This window comes from Colias philodice, chromosome 6 (genome assembly GCF_061535455.1).
Source record: "Colias philodice isolate Cphi_HAF_F1 chromosome 6, ilColPhil1 Martin Lab GWU primary, whole genome shotgun sequence".
Classification (NCBI taxonomy): domain Eukaryota; kingdom Metazoa; phylum Arthropoda; class Insecta; order Lepidoptera; family Pieridae; genus Colias; species Colias philodice.
In genome coordinates, this window is record NC_143091.1 from 7,455,949 (window position 1) to 7,472,512 (window position 16,564).

Sequence of the window (16,564 nt, forward strand, 5' to 3'; positions counted from 1 at the left end):
TAAAATTATAAATAATTGAGATAGAATTCCGGGAGTCAGGAGTTTTTCGTTGGAAATTTCCTCCTCTTTAAGAATCTTTTTTCATAATTTCTGAAATATTAATAATTTCGGAGTTATTAACAATAAACGAAATACCTATTTTTTTTAAACTTAATTTGCCTATAACTTTTGCAATTTTTTGTGTGCTAATAAACATTTCCGATACATTTTTCTAGACGTCATTCCGAATCAAATGAGCTATCGCACGTATTTTTAAGAGCCTTATCTCTAGTTTACGCCATTTTCAACTTATCAAGTAGACTTATGTAACAGAGCAAAAAAATTGTATTTTTAGATTAAAACTTAAAACGATGTTATATTCTTAGTTTAACGCTATAATTGAGCGTGATATCGCTTTCCATCAACGTTAAGCTGGCGACGTAACTAAGTCCCAGTAGCATTATCACGGATATTAAGGTATCTCCAGGATATAACCGATTATAATATCTACCCGATAGTATAGATAGGTACGAGGAATTAACTCCACTACTGCAGCTGAGAAATAATATTAGAATTCCAATCATTAAAAAATATATTGTTTGTCTTGACCTCATATTAAAAAATGCCGGAATTTAATTAAGCCTTTCAAGGTTTAAGCTTTGTGTTATGCTGCTTATTATTGAACAATACAGAGAAGGCCTAAATACCTATGTAATTTTAATTGTTAGATGTAGAATTTTTATCTGTTTGGACCTGAGATATTGATATCGCGCTAAGAATTGTCTTTATTTGTCATCATAAACCTGTATTTTTAATTGTTTACGGACTGTACCGTTCCAATATATTTATATTTGAACGTTTAATTTGCCACGATAGTTAAGGTAATCGATTAAATCTTCTACGAGGAAAGAACGTAAATATTTGATAGTAGGTTTCGGTGTTAATTATCTTAAAGATAGATGTATTGATTGCTTTATGTTCATTTTATTGTTTTTGCGATTTGGTCAGAGCTTTAAGACTATTAGGTAAATTACTATATGATGAACCATTTAAATTCAGCAACCTCGATACATATAAATTATGTCTGTGTAGTTCATAAAATAATGCACATAATGTTACAGAACTAGAAAGTAATGTATTTTTCTTAAAAACATGGAAGGCAAGAGAAGAGGCTATTAAAGTAGGTATCATAGAAACATCTAGTTTCGTAACCATCTTACAACTGTACTTTCTTGTAATGTCTTGATATTCATTGAAATACATAGTACGTTTAAGTTTTTATGAACCTTCCAGTATGGCGTGGATTATTTATCAATGGTAAATTAATACTTTGCATTTCCATGCCTAACGTTCATAACGTTTAATTGACGAGCTGCATTAAGTGTAATGAAGCATATTAGGGGGTAATTAATATTAGCGTAATTATAACAAACTAACGGTTGTCTGCGGTCAGTGGGGAGTTCATCCCTCATCATCATTACTGCACTTTAAACCTTAAAAATGGCATAACTAAAAGCTTTTGTACAGTATTGATGCAAGTTTTTTTTTATTACTTATATTACATACAGTCAGAGGTATTGTGTTTATTTAATAAAACTTTTAAACAAAGGACACACGTAAAGTAAACACGCGATGAACAGTGATCTCTATATTCCTATCGTGGTTCATAATTAAAGAAAAAGATAGGTTAATCTTAAATAACGTTTACCTTTCTCTAATTTTATTTTTCTTAAATTCAAAATTCTAATTACAAAACCTGAATCAAAGTAAAGCATTTCATTCTATTGGTCTCATAACAAAGAAAGCTTATTGATTATTTTAGCGTTTTTACATATCTTTAACACTTTCCCTTTAACCTTGTAAAAGGTGAAATGGTTGCGTAATCGCAAACAAAAAATGCAAGACCCTTGCTTTAAAATATTCAGCTCTCATTTGCGTTGCTAAAGGTTGAAGTTTAGAATATTAAAACATAGCCTAATCCTTAAAAATAATAATTGTTTTACAAAACCAACAAAGAATATAAGGCAGGAATATGTATAATTTACACATGGCACAACCACGGTACCAGTGGCATGGTATTGTTGATTTTACACTTATTACTATCATGTGATCTGTTTACTGAATGTTCCATGATGCAAGTTCTTGTCGCTAACTAGAGCCTACTATTATATACCTTCCTAATAAGAAAAATCTATAATGGTCCATACAACCGGCTTAAACATTCGTTTAGTACTTAGTGTTAACGGTACATGTAACTTGTATTTGCAGTAAGCAGTCCCGTTTATAATAACATAAAGTGTGATTAAAAGCTACGTTTTTCTGGTTCTAGAAATCATTAGAGTCTCTTGGAAGAGACTATTTATTACAACTACTAAAGGATTGTCGGTATATATGAAACCGTGATTAAACTAGATTAAACCAGATTAAACCGACAGTTAGACAGTTTTTTCAAAGAATACAAATAAGTATAAAAATAAAGCAACATACCTTCACGTAAAATGCTTATTTACATTCCCAGAAACAGGTAATATAGTTCAGTGCCTGTGTTCAGTACAGATCTTCAGTTCTGACAACCGTGGCACTGAAGCTGATAGGTAGTCTACCAATAACGGTCAGCGATTGAATTTAGAATTTTGTATAATTTTACAAGAGGAACCCCTTTAGGTTTCGCTTGAATGCAATAAAGTTATACCTCCTCTATATTAAGTAATTATCTATGTATCTAAGCATATTTTTTCGTTTAAAAATTAATGTAACTAGTAAGCTATATCATAAAGGTATTTTATGAACTTTTAAAATTATAATGGAATGGTAATCCAAACAATTTATTCATATTCACTAATTCTTTTGGATCTCATATAAATACGTAATGTAATTAAAATATCGAATCTGGACATTCATAGGTACTCAGTAAACAGGAGCAGGCATTCCAGTTTTTCTAGCGCCAAGGAATGCGGTCCATTGCACCTGCTTTAACAACTTCGTTTAAAACATATCATTATCCAATGCTGTAAAGTATCTCAAATCTCAGTTATTTATCAATTCCTACGAAGGTTTGTGTTAATAACTTGACAACTTGCAACCTTAATAGTTAAAGGCCGGTTTCACAACTACTGGATGTAGATGTTTAGCTAATTGTCAGTTAAAATTTTAGATTATCTATGAAAATATATATCAAAGTGTAACTACCTAACTAGGATAATATGAAGTGATGAATCTGATGTTGAAGTTGTTTTTTTAAAATAGAGTCAGTCGAAGTAAATAATGTAGAGACTAGAGCTAATAGATACAATTATTTATTTCAATTATTTATATTTAATTATATATTTGGAAGAAATACATGAAAATAGGAATGTTATGAAATACTTACAAAACTATTTTTAAACATAAGTCACTTATATGACAGAATTTGATATAAATTTCACACAAGACGCCGCGCCGCTCTCTGTATAACATTGGACTACCCGCTACCGCAATATATTTGCCTTTCTCGCTTGGATTCCTCGCATACAACGACATATAATATGGTAAACATACGGTTAAAGGTAATATCTTTACACTTTTCAAATATATGAGCCTATGATAATTGACTATTTTAAATCTTATTTAAATTCTCCTCATGGTACCTAGTTATATACAATTAATTCGCTACTGATGACATAGGTACATAGTTTATTAGGTAATAAATTTTGTGTAAAAATGAGTAAGCAATTTGATATTACTGTATCATATCAACATCATAAAATAAAAGTAGCCATCTGGAAGAAAAAGCGCCGCGTTCGATATTGTCATACGTTTTCTGAATAATAATCACATAATCAATTTGTTTTTATATGAAACATAAAACAAATAGGAATCTAATAAAATACTAGTCGATGTCGTCTTCAACTTGAAAAGAAGTTATCCCTCTAAATACAAAATTTTGTTTGCATTTAGGTAGATACTTATCCTTATCCTTTCTAGTGTTAATTAAACGTGAAAGTGTGTTTGTCTATTTGTTTGCTTGTTTGTCTTTCTTTGATAAATTCAAATTCTTAATTTAATGGTACAAAATTATGAAGTTAAATGTGTATATAAATTAGCATTAAATATAATACATTTTTACAATACATATAACATTTTGTTTTAAATTACAGGCTACATTGATACAAGCACAGATAAAATAATACTATGCTACAAATACTATTAATTATACATAATTAAAGAATGTCTTGAAAAGTAGTCGGTGATGGCAATCTTCAGTGAAAGATGAAAGAAGCTGGAAGGACTTCCAATGATCGATCTTATTATACAGATATTATTAGAGAAAACCGAAGGCTGTCAGTCAGCTGAAGTGTGTGCTGTCATGCTCTACATGCATACTTTTTGTGCTAAATTGACGCGAAGAACACACGCACAAGTACCATTATCAACTAGGACATTGTAGGATAGGGCTTTCTAGGACAAAAATTTACTTTACATACAGGAAACTAGATCCATTCTATGATATACAGAAGATTCGTTTTTGAAATCAGTGTTTCTAAAAATGAACCATTTACTGTTTACATAACTATTTATCGACGAGTTTTTAATAAATTTTAATTCTTATCCACCGTTCAGTATTTTTGCATAAACTGAAAAAAACAAAATACAAAATTAAATTACCTTCATCAACTTATTACCTATGCATCGTATCTTTATCGTTTTGATTGCAGATTGCAAAGGTTTTTAATACATTTCTTATGTTAAATGAATTAACTTTGCTGAAGATTTTAGTCAAATAACAAGAGTATCATCATAATTCTGTGATCTTACGATTTAATTGCCATTCCAGAGACGTTGTCTGTTCAAACCGTGATCACAGCAGATGGCCACACATTTAAACAATTCTCGTTTGTTCGCCAAGGTCTCGTTAACTATGAAGTTGGTTCAGACTGACGTGATTTCCATACAAATTCGGATAAGATCTATTACATTTTTATTATTATAAAAACAATTTGAATAAGGTAGAATAGTGCTCTTCATAATAAAAAAATGTATTGGTATTATAATTTATTTTTTCTTTAATAAAATTTACACAAGCATGGGTGGCTATTGAAATTAAAATTAATCTACAATTATTTTTTTAAATCTTATATGGCAGTTTGAGTTTCAAACTTATCATTGAGTTTTAGTTTAACTTTTCATTGAGACTTTATATTTGTTTCTACGGACGTTTCTATACAGATATTTGTAAAATAAAAATTACCTTAGGGCTTAGGCCTTAACAATAAATAACCTCTTGATTTATCTTGGATGTTATGTTTAGTGTACTCTACTCTGCAGTTACGCAAATATTTGCCTGTAATATCGCAAATAGACGTGCTCAAATAGGATATTGTCCTATTCCTATTATTATCATATTTTGATTAAAAAAAATCGTACTATCAAAGCAGATAAATTACCAATTGACATAGAACCAATTGATTTCGAAGCCATTGAATTACAATTTACAACGAGAACGACATCATTTGTGATATTATTTTGTACCCCGTGGTTTATTTAATAAATTGATCACCAATTTGAAACCTAAAGCCAAACTTCAAATTAATTTATTATCTTGGCATACATAATGAACACAATAGGCCTAAATACATAATATTGGCAAAACCTCTGAGTTAATATCTATAATCTACCCACGTTTCCTCCTACCAATGGTCTTGTTTAGGTTTAATAATTACCGACTCTGAAAAATTAGTTACTCGTGGATTTTAAATATGTACATAGATAATAGATGAAGATTCAAGAATTTACGCCTACACATAGTTTTAAAATAGTACAAGATAAAGTGAGGGTGGAGGTTTGTCACAGGATGGTAATGATGTCTCCACAGGTTGACTCGATAAAATAAAACTGGCCGAATTGAGAATATCAAAACCACCAAAAGTTTCCGGTAATAGCGTGTAATGTAATGAAAAACACACGAGAACCCACCTAGTGCGAACATGTGTTATAAATTCCAGGTAAAAAGGAAATTTTAGTTTTATGGCATTCAAATGCTTTTTTTAAAGAATTATATTTAAAAAAATATATTACTTCCAGGTTCAATTCAATCGAATTCATTTATTTATCAGACTACCAATGGAATATTTCAGTATTCGTAAAATAAATATAACAATATGCTTTGGTAGCAGGGAAAAAATATAACATAACTTTATTTTATTCTACATTTAAATACCTACAAGAATATCTAAATGTACTTACAGTGGATACCATTACATTGAATATGATCTCAATGATATTACAGCATTAAAGGTCCCATAAAATGGCTCTGCATCGATAAATTGCTGCACCCGATATTTTCAGCGGCGCAGCAATATAACGCTTTAAAAATTGAACCTGACTCAGCTGAAAGATTAATTATAATACCCATTACGGTGGTCATGTTAATTAATAGTGGATTTAATTATTGCGACTGCTAGCGACCGCGAATGTCTACGCAGACACCGGCTGGCCCATAAATTAGGGTTGCAGGTTTGGTGCACATCACTCATTTTCCGGCTTTCAATTGACAAATCAAATGTTATATTTCATGTGAACCATTACTCGCGTCTACGAGTGCAATGATTTTATGTTTGAAGCGTTTGTTACCTATATGATATTTAAAAAAGGTAGGTATATATTGTATACGTAGTATATTATTATTAGTCTGTGGTATAACTTTACATCCTTTCTGAAATAATGCAATTAAGTAATAATTTCACATCTTGTATTAGACAATTTAACCGAAGTTCTAACGTTCAAAATTGAGCGAGCTTCTTAATTTGTTTGCCTTTTTTAATGATATAATATAAAGATATTAATTTTAAAGATATAATTAGCCGCTCGAATCAAAACTTCAAAACCAGTAGTTGTAGAGTTTATTTCATGTAAACAAACTAAAACGTTTCTTTTTTTAATGGGAGTGTATAATATATAAAATTAATGAAGGTAATTTAATTAAGGAACCTGTTACGCTTCGTTAGTACACTTTACCGTTAAATTAATTACGAACAAATAACTAATATAAAAAGATAGGTACTCTAGAAATGTAATGAAGTACCTACTTTCGACAATAAGTGCTTTTACAAGATGGCTAATAAGACAAAAAAAAATATTTAACTTGATCCTTGTTTCTGGAGGCTCTACTCTGTATTATTTATCTATACCATTTCTATACCTATATCTGGTTATACTATTCGCAATTGTCAGAAATTACATATCGTGTTTATAAAAAAAAATGTAATCATTTATGTTTCACTTCCTATAGAGCTGAAAATAATATATTCGTATTTTATGAAGATAAACATTTCTCCTCCTAAAATGCAGTCACTAAAGACATCTATTGGGTTCAACAGCTACTTACATCTTCTGGACTCAGCGATATCACAGTCTTTGAATCGACTCTACATTCTTAATTAGTGCGTCCACTTGATCATAGATGGCGCTTTTGAAGTACGTTATTACAATTCTCAGATCCATTTCGATTTATTCATAAAACTTCAGCCAATACTGGCCAATACCAAGTTGAATAATTTATTTATAATCTACTTAATACAGAAAAATACATTAATAAAGAAAAATGTGTTGCCTCATATTCATTATCTACACAACCGCAGTGGCCAGCTCGGGTTGAATAAATAAAAAAAAAAATATAGCATAACTGAAAAAAACGTGCATATTATCGTAATTCGTATGTATACAATATCTACTGGTGTCCGAGACATTTCTTCCACAACCTTATCAGGTTTACTTCTATGTTTGATGAAACATTCGTATGATATAGCGTTCAAACACTTTTAATAAAATATGGTATTGAAGGCTTTCTTTAGTTAAATTAGCATTTAGGTCACAAACAATGCCTTAGACCTTAGTATATCAGAGAACAATTTTGCGGTTTACACGATCGTGACTGAATATTATAATACATCTAGTAGAGCGAAAGGCATATTATTTTTAAAAAGCCGTGTGTATGCACAATCCTGCAAAATATGTAATGATAAGTTTTTGATTAATTTTACATGAGATAACTATATATATACATTTTTTGGTTATTAATTAAATTGCCAATAAGTTAATGATATAAAACTCAAAATAAGTATTGGAAGGGATAAATAACTAAGTTTAACCCTCAGTATCACGATTAGGATTTGATCTGCATTTTCTACTTATAAAAGTAATACTAAAGTGTCAAAAGTCAAGTTTCTGAAGCACTTTTGAAATACGATTATTCGGTAAAGAGATTATAGAGCATATATGTACACGAATTGTCACTATATCGGGGTTACATATTACGATCAAATAAGCCACAAAGTCGTAGGAAACCCATCAAGAAACACGCGTCCATCGAATACATTTTTTTGTATATTTCCAAAATAAACAAAATGAAATGAAGATAATTATAATTATTGTGAACAATAGTGATAAATAAATAGTGATTTTTTTATTAAAAAATAAATAAATTAAAAAATGCCAATAAATTACGGTGCCACAGATGAAAACGAAAACGGGTTGAATGGAGAGAAAAATGAATGTAACGAAGATGAATTTACTATAAGGTAATCAAGACTTATTATTTGCTTACAAAAAGCAATCTTCAATTCAGCCAATTTGCGACGCTCAACAGATAAGTAGGGCACAAAACGAAGACTATCCTCGTAGTTAAGATATATTGACACTTCCGTACGTTTGAACAATCGTAAATTGCTTTAATTTTTTTGGTATACAATAAAATAATTCAGTAAATAGAATCTCACTTTCTCGTGTAAGCCTAAAAAACTGGATAATTGTATCTAATGTTAATGCTATCACTTAAATAATGTAAGGTACTTACCAGCTTTATGTTTCTTTAATCACATGATATGTCGGAAGTTCATTGATAAAATTAAACTTAAACGTTAATTTTAAGTAAAAAGGTTTTAAAAAATATATATATGTGCCCGTAGGCCGTATCGTATTTCTTTCGTACAATTTCTTTTGTTTTATTAGTTTCAGAGTAACATAAATGTAGTTACAAGTTTATTTTAATTAGTTATCCATCCCTACATTAGTCCCAAAAGGCTTCAGAGATTTTAAAATAAGTAACAATTAATTGAAGTTTTGCGTCAATCACGTGTAGGTACCGACAGGTATCAAAGACGATCGTGAATCGACCTATTACTTCAAGGATTTTGTTTTCTGAGAGTTGGCTGTATTAAAACGCACTTTACTGTTTTTGAAAAGCAATAAGTATCAAAATTATAACTGTAAAATACAAACTATTAAGTAGGTATGCGATCACGACTCTATGTCACCACTTCCACACTAATACTTTTTTGCGGATCAAATTTCTATCGTTCCAGACGTACCTAACCAAGTATTGAAGCTATTTTAACAAATATTAATAAAAACAATGAATTTTGTTTAAATAGTATTCCAGTCAAACGAAGAAAATGGTGGCGAATCGGCCAAAACTATCTTTTCGGATTTGGACATGTCTACAACGATCTCTGCGCTGCGATGTGGTTTTCCTACATGATGCTATTCTTTCAAGCCGTTCTCGAAATGAAGGCTGTGGTAGCCGGCGCTATGTTACTCTTAGGTTGGTAATTGATTCAATTATTCTGTTTCACAAAACAATTCAACATCAGTCATATCTAATATTCATTTTTTTTAGGTCAAGTCGTAGATGCCTTGGCTACACCAGTGGTGGGAGTATTAGCTGACAAATATAGCACAAAGACAGTATGGCATTTAACAGGTGTGTAAATAAAATCATGAAATAACCACATACCAATAATATGCGTATCATAACAATTCCTAGAACTATGGAATCTACAAATTAATTATTACTTATTTTAAGTAAGGTTCGAAAGAGCATGTACTTATACGAATTACACTTTTCCATTTCAGGGTCTGCTCTCGTAGCCTGTACATTTCCCTTATTATTCATTCGATGTTGGGGTTGCTGGGTCCGGAACGACCCGGAATATTTGTCGTGGTGGATGCCGTTTTACTATGCTGTTCTAATCACAATATTTCAAATCGGCTGGGCTGTCGTACAAATATCGCACTTGTCAATGATACCCTCCATTTCGGATAGCTTACAAGTTCGCTCTGAATTGACTTCCATACGGTAAACTTTTGAGATATCAAATTACAGAATCGGTCTTCCTAAGTAGTATATGAATTATATTTGGGGCATATTAAATGCGCTACTTAACCAAATCTATCATTGGTTTCCAGTTATATGGCTTCTGTGATATCGAGTTTGACGGTATACTTTATAACATGGATCGTTTTAAGAGCTACGCAGTACAGCAACTTCATTGGACCTACGGATGATTATAAATTCAGGGTTGGTGAATGGTTATTAAGCTATTTTTTATTCCATTTATTTCTATAAATAGACATTGCTTTATTAATGTCGCTCAGAATATATCTAGGAATCGATTTTTTTTATTTGGGCACTTCTTTTTGTTTTGTTTTGTTTATGTAGATACCGAAGTGTTAACTATTTTTGTCTTTTTTTTCAGAATGTATCATTAATCATTTCCATTATTGGAGTCATGTGCGTGACGCTGTTTCACACATTTTTTAAACTGAAGTCGAACAATGATCGGAATAAGATTATTAAAACAGAGACAGAGGTCGGTGAAGAAGATCTCATAAAAACTACTAAATCAAAAATAATATACTTTTTAAGAATGCCTCTGTTATATCAAACCAGTTTATTGTGAGTATTTCAATTTTTAGTATTATGAAAATTACGAGAGACTACTTACTACTATTGATAAGAAAGGGACCCACGTAGGTCGTAGAAAAGTAAATATTATAATATACCTAAGTTAAAGATTTGAAATTTTACATTTAAATAGTTCGGATTTATAATTATTGGGAGGTACTATATCTATCATCTTCCGTTTTTTGGGCTAACAGTTAAATCCATAAGTAAGTTATTAAAACGTGTGGAATCATGGACTGTACCCTTCTCTAAGAAAGGTTTCATAAATAATAATTACGCTCTTCACAATAAACACATTATAAAATCCGAGAATGCAAAATAAATCCGCATCGATCGACCCGTCCTTGATCGCGATTTGCTGTAATAAGTGCATGGGCTTAGTTAAATAGCTTGACACCAACATACATACTGCAAACTGAATAGGGGGCAAAAAGTTTTGAACAATGGATTAAATAATGTAGTTCATCAATTATCAATATAATTAGTTAATAAAATGTTTGCTTATTTTTTCAGATATGTATTCTCTCGGCTCTACTGGGCACTTAGTTTAGTGTACGTGCCCTTATTTTTAGAAGAACGGCTATCAGTAAATCCTTCCGAAGGATCCGAATTGGTGGCAAGTGTACCGCTCGTTCTGTACATATCATCCCTTCTATTTTCATTTCTTTTGAAGAGCAACATTAGTAAAATTGGTAATCAGGTAATTATTATAAATCTTTACATTTTGCATTGCACATCATTATTATTTTTTTTAGATTTTCATAAACAGATTGTTGTGTGAATATTTTTCAATTCTGTTAATGCTCATAATGCGAAATAGGCACAACACATACGTAAATTCCAAAATTCATAGTCAGCAACTGCTTTAGATCTATTTTCTGTTTGATATTTCGTTTTTTATAGCATTCAAATGCTTGATAAATATAAATTTTTAAAGAATAGAAAAAAATCGATCACCAGGCGAGATTCGAACCCGCGAAGGTCAGCCGTCGCTCCGGTAAAGCGGAAGACGCGGGTTCTAATCCCGCCTCGTGATAGAATTTCTTCTATTTTTAAAAACAAATATATCTGTTTTGTTTTCATCAAAGACATTTTACATGATATTGCATTAGACTCCTTTATTTCTAGGTTGCATATTTAATAGGAAGTTTGTTCAGCCTGATTAGTTGCGTCTGGATAGCGGTTACGATTGATCCGACAGCCAGCGTCGTACAAATATATTTGGTCGCGACTCTTATTGGTAAGATGATTGGTTGATTATTTTAACTTTGCCTGTGCCTAGTAACTGAATAATTGCACCCAAATTTACTTCAATTTAACTCGCAGGGTCAGAGAACACGTAGGTACATATCCAACGAATTCCTAAATTGTCTATGCGCTACCGAAACGGAAATTTTTAGTACTGCTCATTTTTTCGTTAGGTTTTTGAAATACATGTTTGTTTCATTATATGTAGTAAACTACTTCACTGATCAATTATTTATCATTCTGTTTATCTCCTGATCGGGTATCGAATTTTCTTAGGCCGAGCCAAGTCCCTCACTGTCCCCACTGAGCTTAGCTGCTTCACACAGAAATTGCTTCGCAAGGCTTCTCGCTCTGTGTTGACCCACAGTTAGTTTTAAAATAAATCTCTAACCATATTTTATTAATAAAATTAATGATAGGTATAGGTAAATTAATTAAACTCGATATTTTTCTTTTTCAGGAGCTGGCAGTTCCATAACCCTTGTATCAAGTTTATGTGTAACAGCAGACCTGATTGGTCCACATTCGCATCAAGGAGCATCTATATATTCTATTGTAACATTTGCTGATAAACTAGTGACTGGTATTGCAGTTGTTGCTATAGAAAATTAGTAAGTTTCTCTAATATTTTACTTCAATTGAAAACGATAATTGTGTAATAATAATCTAAAGTACAACTGACATAATTTGTAGTTATAAAATTAACAATATACCTTACATTTATCTACATCAAATAAACTTACTTATCTTTCGTTACAGCAAATGTGATGATGCCCTGGATTGCCCCCAATACTACAGAGGTGTCCTAATATATGCATGTGGAGGGAGTGCCGTTTTAGGAATTTTATCATTATGTCTAACAAATTTAAGAAGAGACAAAAGAAGTCTTGTTCATTGAGTAATGGAATTTGTAGACTTTTGATGAATTTATAATATCAAGTTGATAGTTCTTTAGTCTCTGAAAACACAAAATATTTTACAGATAAACATGTTTTATCCAGAGATTTTTAAATAGTCTGCATTTAAATAGTATGAATAAATGAAAATTGTTGATAATTAAACAGTTATTTTTATTTCTAGTTTTAAGAACAATTCATGAAAATATCATTACTTACATAACTATATATTTATAGAATGATCTATGTATACAACCAGGGACACTATAGAACAAGAAAAATTAAGTCTAGCTCTTACATGTATAGTTCAAAATCAATTCTATTAGAACTATAGAACTGGGAATCTTCACCATTCTTCCTTACCCAAACGCCTGTTTTGAAGTACCCTTCTGTAGCCCATTTGTTCATTTGATCAGTGGAATGTGGTCCTGAAATTTCAGCATTGTCATCTTGACTCCATTTAAACTCCCATTTCACCTCATTCGAAGAACTTTCACCCTCTTCAGGGTTTTCATTTTTGCTCTCACCATCTTGACCTAAACTCTGTTTTTCTTTTTGATCAAAATCATCTGCGTACATATCTAGTTCTGCATCATCCTTTTTCTTAGCATCCTTATTAATGCTGGTGCTTATTTTCTCATAAGTCTCTTGGTATATGTCCATGTTTCCAGTTTTTGTCAATATTTGGTTAGCAAGCTCAGTTATTCTGGTAACTATTTTACTGCCCTCATCAACTATTCCTTGCTTTTTCCTCTTCCAGCGCTCTGCACTGGATATTTTGGAACTGGCACCTGCAACAGATCAAAAAATTCATTTTTAATATGCAATAAGATTATTCAATCTTAATATATTGATACTTTGATAAGATGAGGCAATTTAATGAAATGAATATACCTGATAAACATACTATGGCATATATAACACTTACAATTTTTAATATATGAATAACTAAGTCATAGATTGATTAAGTTATTATAAGGGCCGATTTTTCAATCCTTGGATAAAACTTATCCGTCCAATAAAGTATTACACGATAATATTAAAATGTCACCTGTAAACTGTCAAATACGGGCAATTAGAATACCTTTCATAAATGGTAGTTTAATACGTTATTCGACGAATAAGTTTTAACCAAGGATTGAAAAATCAGCCCTAAGTGTAAGAAAACTAGAACTGAAACCTAGTTTTATAATAGAACTAGATTTCCATACAAATCTATTTCAATTACATTCAGCAGTGATACATCTGACAGATGCACTTTAATGTTATAAAATTGGTACTTTGGAAAGCAAGGAAACAAAAGTCTAAATTAGAAAAATAAATTAATAATATGTCTCACCTAGCCGCTGCAGAGTTTTCGCTATAGTCTCCTTAGGTTTCATGTGTTGCAAAATTTCCTTATAATTCATAATGAGGTCAAACTTTTCTTCTGGCTCATCATCCTCACTGTCTGTGTCATCTAATATTCCTTTAGCATCATCATCCTTGTGAACCTTGTACTTATCCTCTGGTCTACCCTTAACCTTCACCCAATCAATGTTGTCCAACCAACCATCTCTGATTTCTTTCTCTTTTTTCCAGTGGTAATGACCTTGGGCATCAAAATGACCCTCCTCTAGTTCTTCTTTCATGTTAAATGGTGTTATTGTAATCTGTAACAGCAAATATTGGATGAGATAAAGTAACTATCAAGTTATATGTAGGTACATAATATACAACAGATAATCCCTAAATTTTATATGATCACATGTAGGTATATGTTTAGCCAATTATTTAAATGTCAACAATGGTTTCAGCCAGTACTGAGAATTTTGACTTACTTCACCTTCCATTCCTGCAACACCGTCTTCTTCCCCCTCAATGTCATCCGCGTTGAGAACATTTTGCTTTTCCTCCTCCGCACCACTATCTTCTTCATCGGAATCGAGGGAATGTTTCTTTCCCTCTTTCTTGCTATCTTTTGCAATTTTCGGTTGTTGTTCATCGGTCTCGAAAGCTACTGTTGATGTTCTTTTAGCCATCTTACTATCTGGTGTTGTGGTTACGGGAAACTACGCTGTCGCTAATCACTAAGAATGAAATGCGATATTGTGATTGAAATAAACAGATTTATTAGTAATCAACTTCAGTTTTCCGTAATTATTATTTATTTCAAATCAAGCGTAGGTAGGTATCAATCGAGGTTTCAATTCAAACATTCAAGTGTCAACTGTCAAGTGTCAACTGACCAACTGTCACATCCACAGAGTAAATAATAAATGTCATGTCACAACTCTCCTTCATGTAAAGTCCCTAAGGCGCGGGACATATACAAGCGGCGCGGGCGCGCTGCCGGCGTGCATCGGGTGCGCTATTGGCATTTGTATGAAATAATTTTGGAAAGGCGCAACCTTGGCACAACCGTGGCGTGCCGTCTCGACGCCTGTCCAAAATTCTTTCATACAAAATGTATAAGAAGGACGTGGTGCAAAACAGATTCAAGAGGTGCGCTTATGGCACGCCCGCGCCCGCGCCGCTTGTGTTTGACCCGCGCCTAAAGCCGCCTGTACACGCTTAGTGTTCGATAATGGTTTTGTTATAAAATACATAAATACAAATACGTACAAAATACAAACAGTGTTGTCCTGTTTGGTTATTCAAATACGACTGATCTCGCGTTTGAAGTACTCAATCTCATCTGTGATTCAACACAAACTCTTAGTGACGATTTTTATTACACAATAATATGTTCTAGATTTGTCTAGATTTCTAGAACATAATATTGTATAATAAAAAGTGCGGGAAATTTCGATTGGCCCTGGAGGGAAAGTACTTGAAATACTGAATTTCGTGAATTTTCGAAAATCTTTGAATGCAGTTCTATTTCTTTTTAAAAATATGGGAATGTTTCCTTTCAGCAAAATTTGCTATTTTCAGTTTATAAAGTAGGTACTTTCCCTCCAGGGCCCATCGAAAATTACCACACAGTATTTATAGTCACAGTTTATGGTGTAGTAAATACACAGATCTTTCGACACGTGGCAAAATTCGGAACTACTGCCGTCATCTTGTAAACTGTATTGTAAACCGTCAATGCATGACAGATTATTGAGTGTTGTCTAGTCCGGTTATTATTTTTCCAAGATCAATAATTTTACCGTTTCAGTCCCTCAAACCACCTCAAACTAAGTTCAAACTACTCATCTAGATAAAAAATTTGTGTGATTTTATGACAGACCAAAAAGTTTGAGACGATGTAATAAAAGTTTCACTTTAATAACAATTTTTATGCAATCGTAACTACTGCACTCACGCACTACACTACATTAAGTATTAACTGAAGGAAAGTAGGTAAAGTTTCCTATAAATAATAAAAACGGGCTAAACGGGCTGTTCCCAAATTCCCTAAAAACCAACATTTTTTGCATTACTAAATTTATTTTATTATAATCGGTTAAGTGGTTTAGGAGTCCATTGAGGACAAACATTGTGATACGAGATTTATATAATATATTAAGATGTGTGCCAAGTTCAGTAGATAGGTCATAAATTTATTTAAAAAGATAAGACAAAGATAAAATTCTTAGTTGAACTGAAAAAAAATGTTGTGTGGTTTTATGAAACCACGGTAAAAGTGAAACTGTTCGAACGGTTCTGAACACTGCTTTGTGTAGCGCATGTCGCGTGACGGTCGGCTGCCGAGTAGGTATACCTACTCGGCAGCCGCGATACACGCGACATG

At 32.0% G+C, this 16,564-nt stretch overlaps 3 protein-coding genes across 5 annotated transcripts in view; 1 reads left to right on the forward strand and 2 right to left on the reverse strand.

Moving 5' to 3' along the window:
• LOC149487831 (major facilitator superfamily domain-containing protein 12-like) overlaps positions 1-12,994 on the forward strand; it is a 28,458-nt gene extending 15,464 nt beyond the window's left edge. The window contains exons 1-10 of one of the 2 annotated variants that reach the window (XM_089696531.1): positions 8,280-8,534; positions 9,387-9,556; positions 9,632-9,715; positions 9,868-10,090; positions 10,201-10,312; positions 10,491-10,690; positions 11,213-11,399; positions 11,828-11,939; positions 12,408-12,558; positions 12,707-12,994. In XM_089696531.1, the coding sequence (XP_089552657.1) occupies positions 8,446-8,534; positions 9,387-9,556; positions 9,632-9,715; positions 9,868-10,090; positions 10,201-10,312; positions 10,491-10,690; positions 11,213-11,399; positions 11,828-11,939; positions 12,408-12,558; positions 12,707-12,845 (1,467 nt within the window). In that variant the 5' untranslated portion in view covers positions 8,280-8,445 and the 3' untranslated portion in view covers positions 12,846-12,994. Of the gene's footprint in view, positions 1-8,279; positions 8,535-9,386; positions 9,557-9,631; positions 9,716-9,867; positions 10,091-10,200; positions 10,313-10,490; positions 10,691-11,212; positions 11,400-11,827; positions 11,940-12,407; positions 12,559-12,706 lie in introns of those variants that run through there. The other variant, XM_089696532.1, reaches the window with a different exon arrangement.
• The window catches only part of LOC149487830 (luciferin 4-monooxygenase-like), a 124,827-nt gene that overhangs the window by 36,306 nt on the left and 71,957 nt on the right, over positions 1-16,564 (reverse strand). The window lies entirely within an intron of this gene.
• Positions 12,982-15,040, reverse strand: holn1 (CD2 antigen cytoplasmic tail-binding protein 2 homolog holn1). 2 transcript variants are annotated; one of them, XM_089696536.1, is made up of 3 exons: positions 14,669-15,040; positions 14,183-14,495; positions 12,982-13,634 (listed from the first exon to the last, which is right to left on the reverse strand). In XM_089696536.1, exons 1-3 carry the CDS (start codon positions 14,825-14,827, stop codon positions 13,138-13,140), a joined length of 969 nt encoding a protein of 322 aa, XP_089552662.1. In that variant the 5' UTR covers positions 14,828-15,040; the 3' UTR covers positions 12,982-13,137. The 2 variants fall into 2 exon arrangements, with proteins under 2 accessions (XP_089552662.1, XP_089552661.1); XM_089696535.1 differs by having other exon boundaries at positions 12,984-13,634; positions 14,664-15,040.

What these genes read in the sequence shown, in the direction of transcription:
- holn1 (XM_089696535.1), bottom strand. Translation starts at nt 14,864, where the DNA reads ATGGCTAAAAGAACATCAACAGTAGCTTTCGAGACCGATGAACAACAA. An exon ending in TTGCAGGAATGGAAGGTGAA is followed by an intron (nt 14,496 to 14,663) that starts GTAAGTCAAAAT and finishes TTGCTGTTACAG; the next exon opens with ATTACAATAACACCATTTAA. An exon ending in GAAAACTCTGCAGCGGCTAG is followed by an intron (nt 13,635 to 14,182) that starts GTGAGACATATT and finishes GATCTGTTGCAG; the next exon opens with GTGCCAGTTCCAAAATATCC.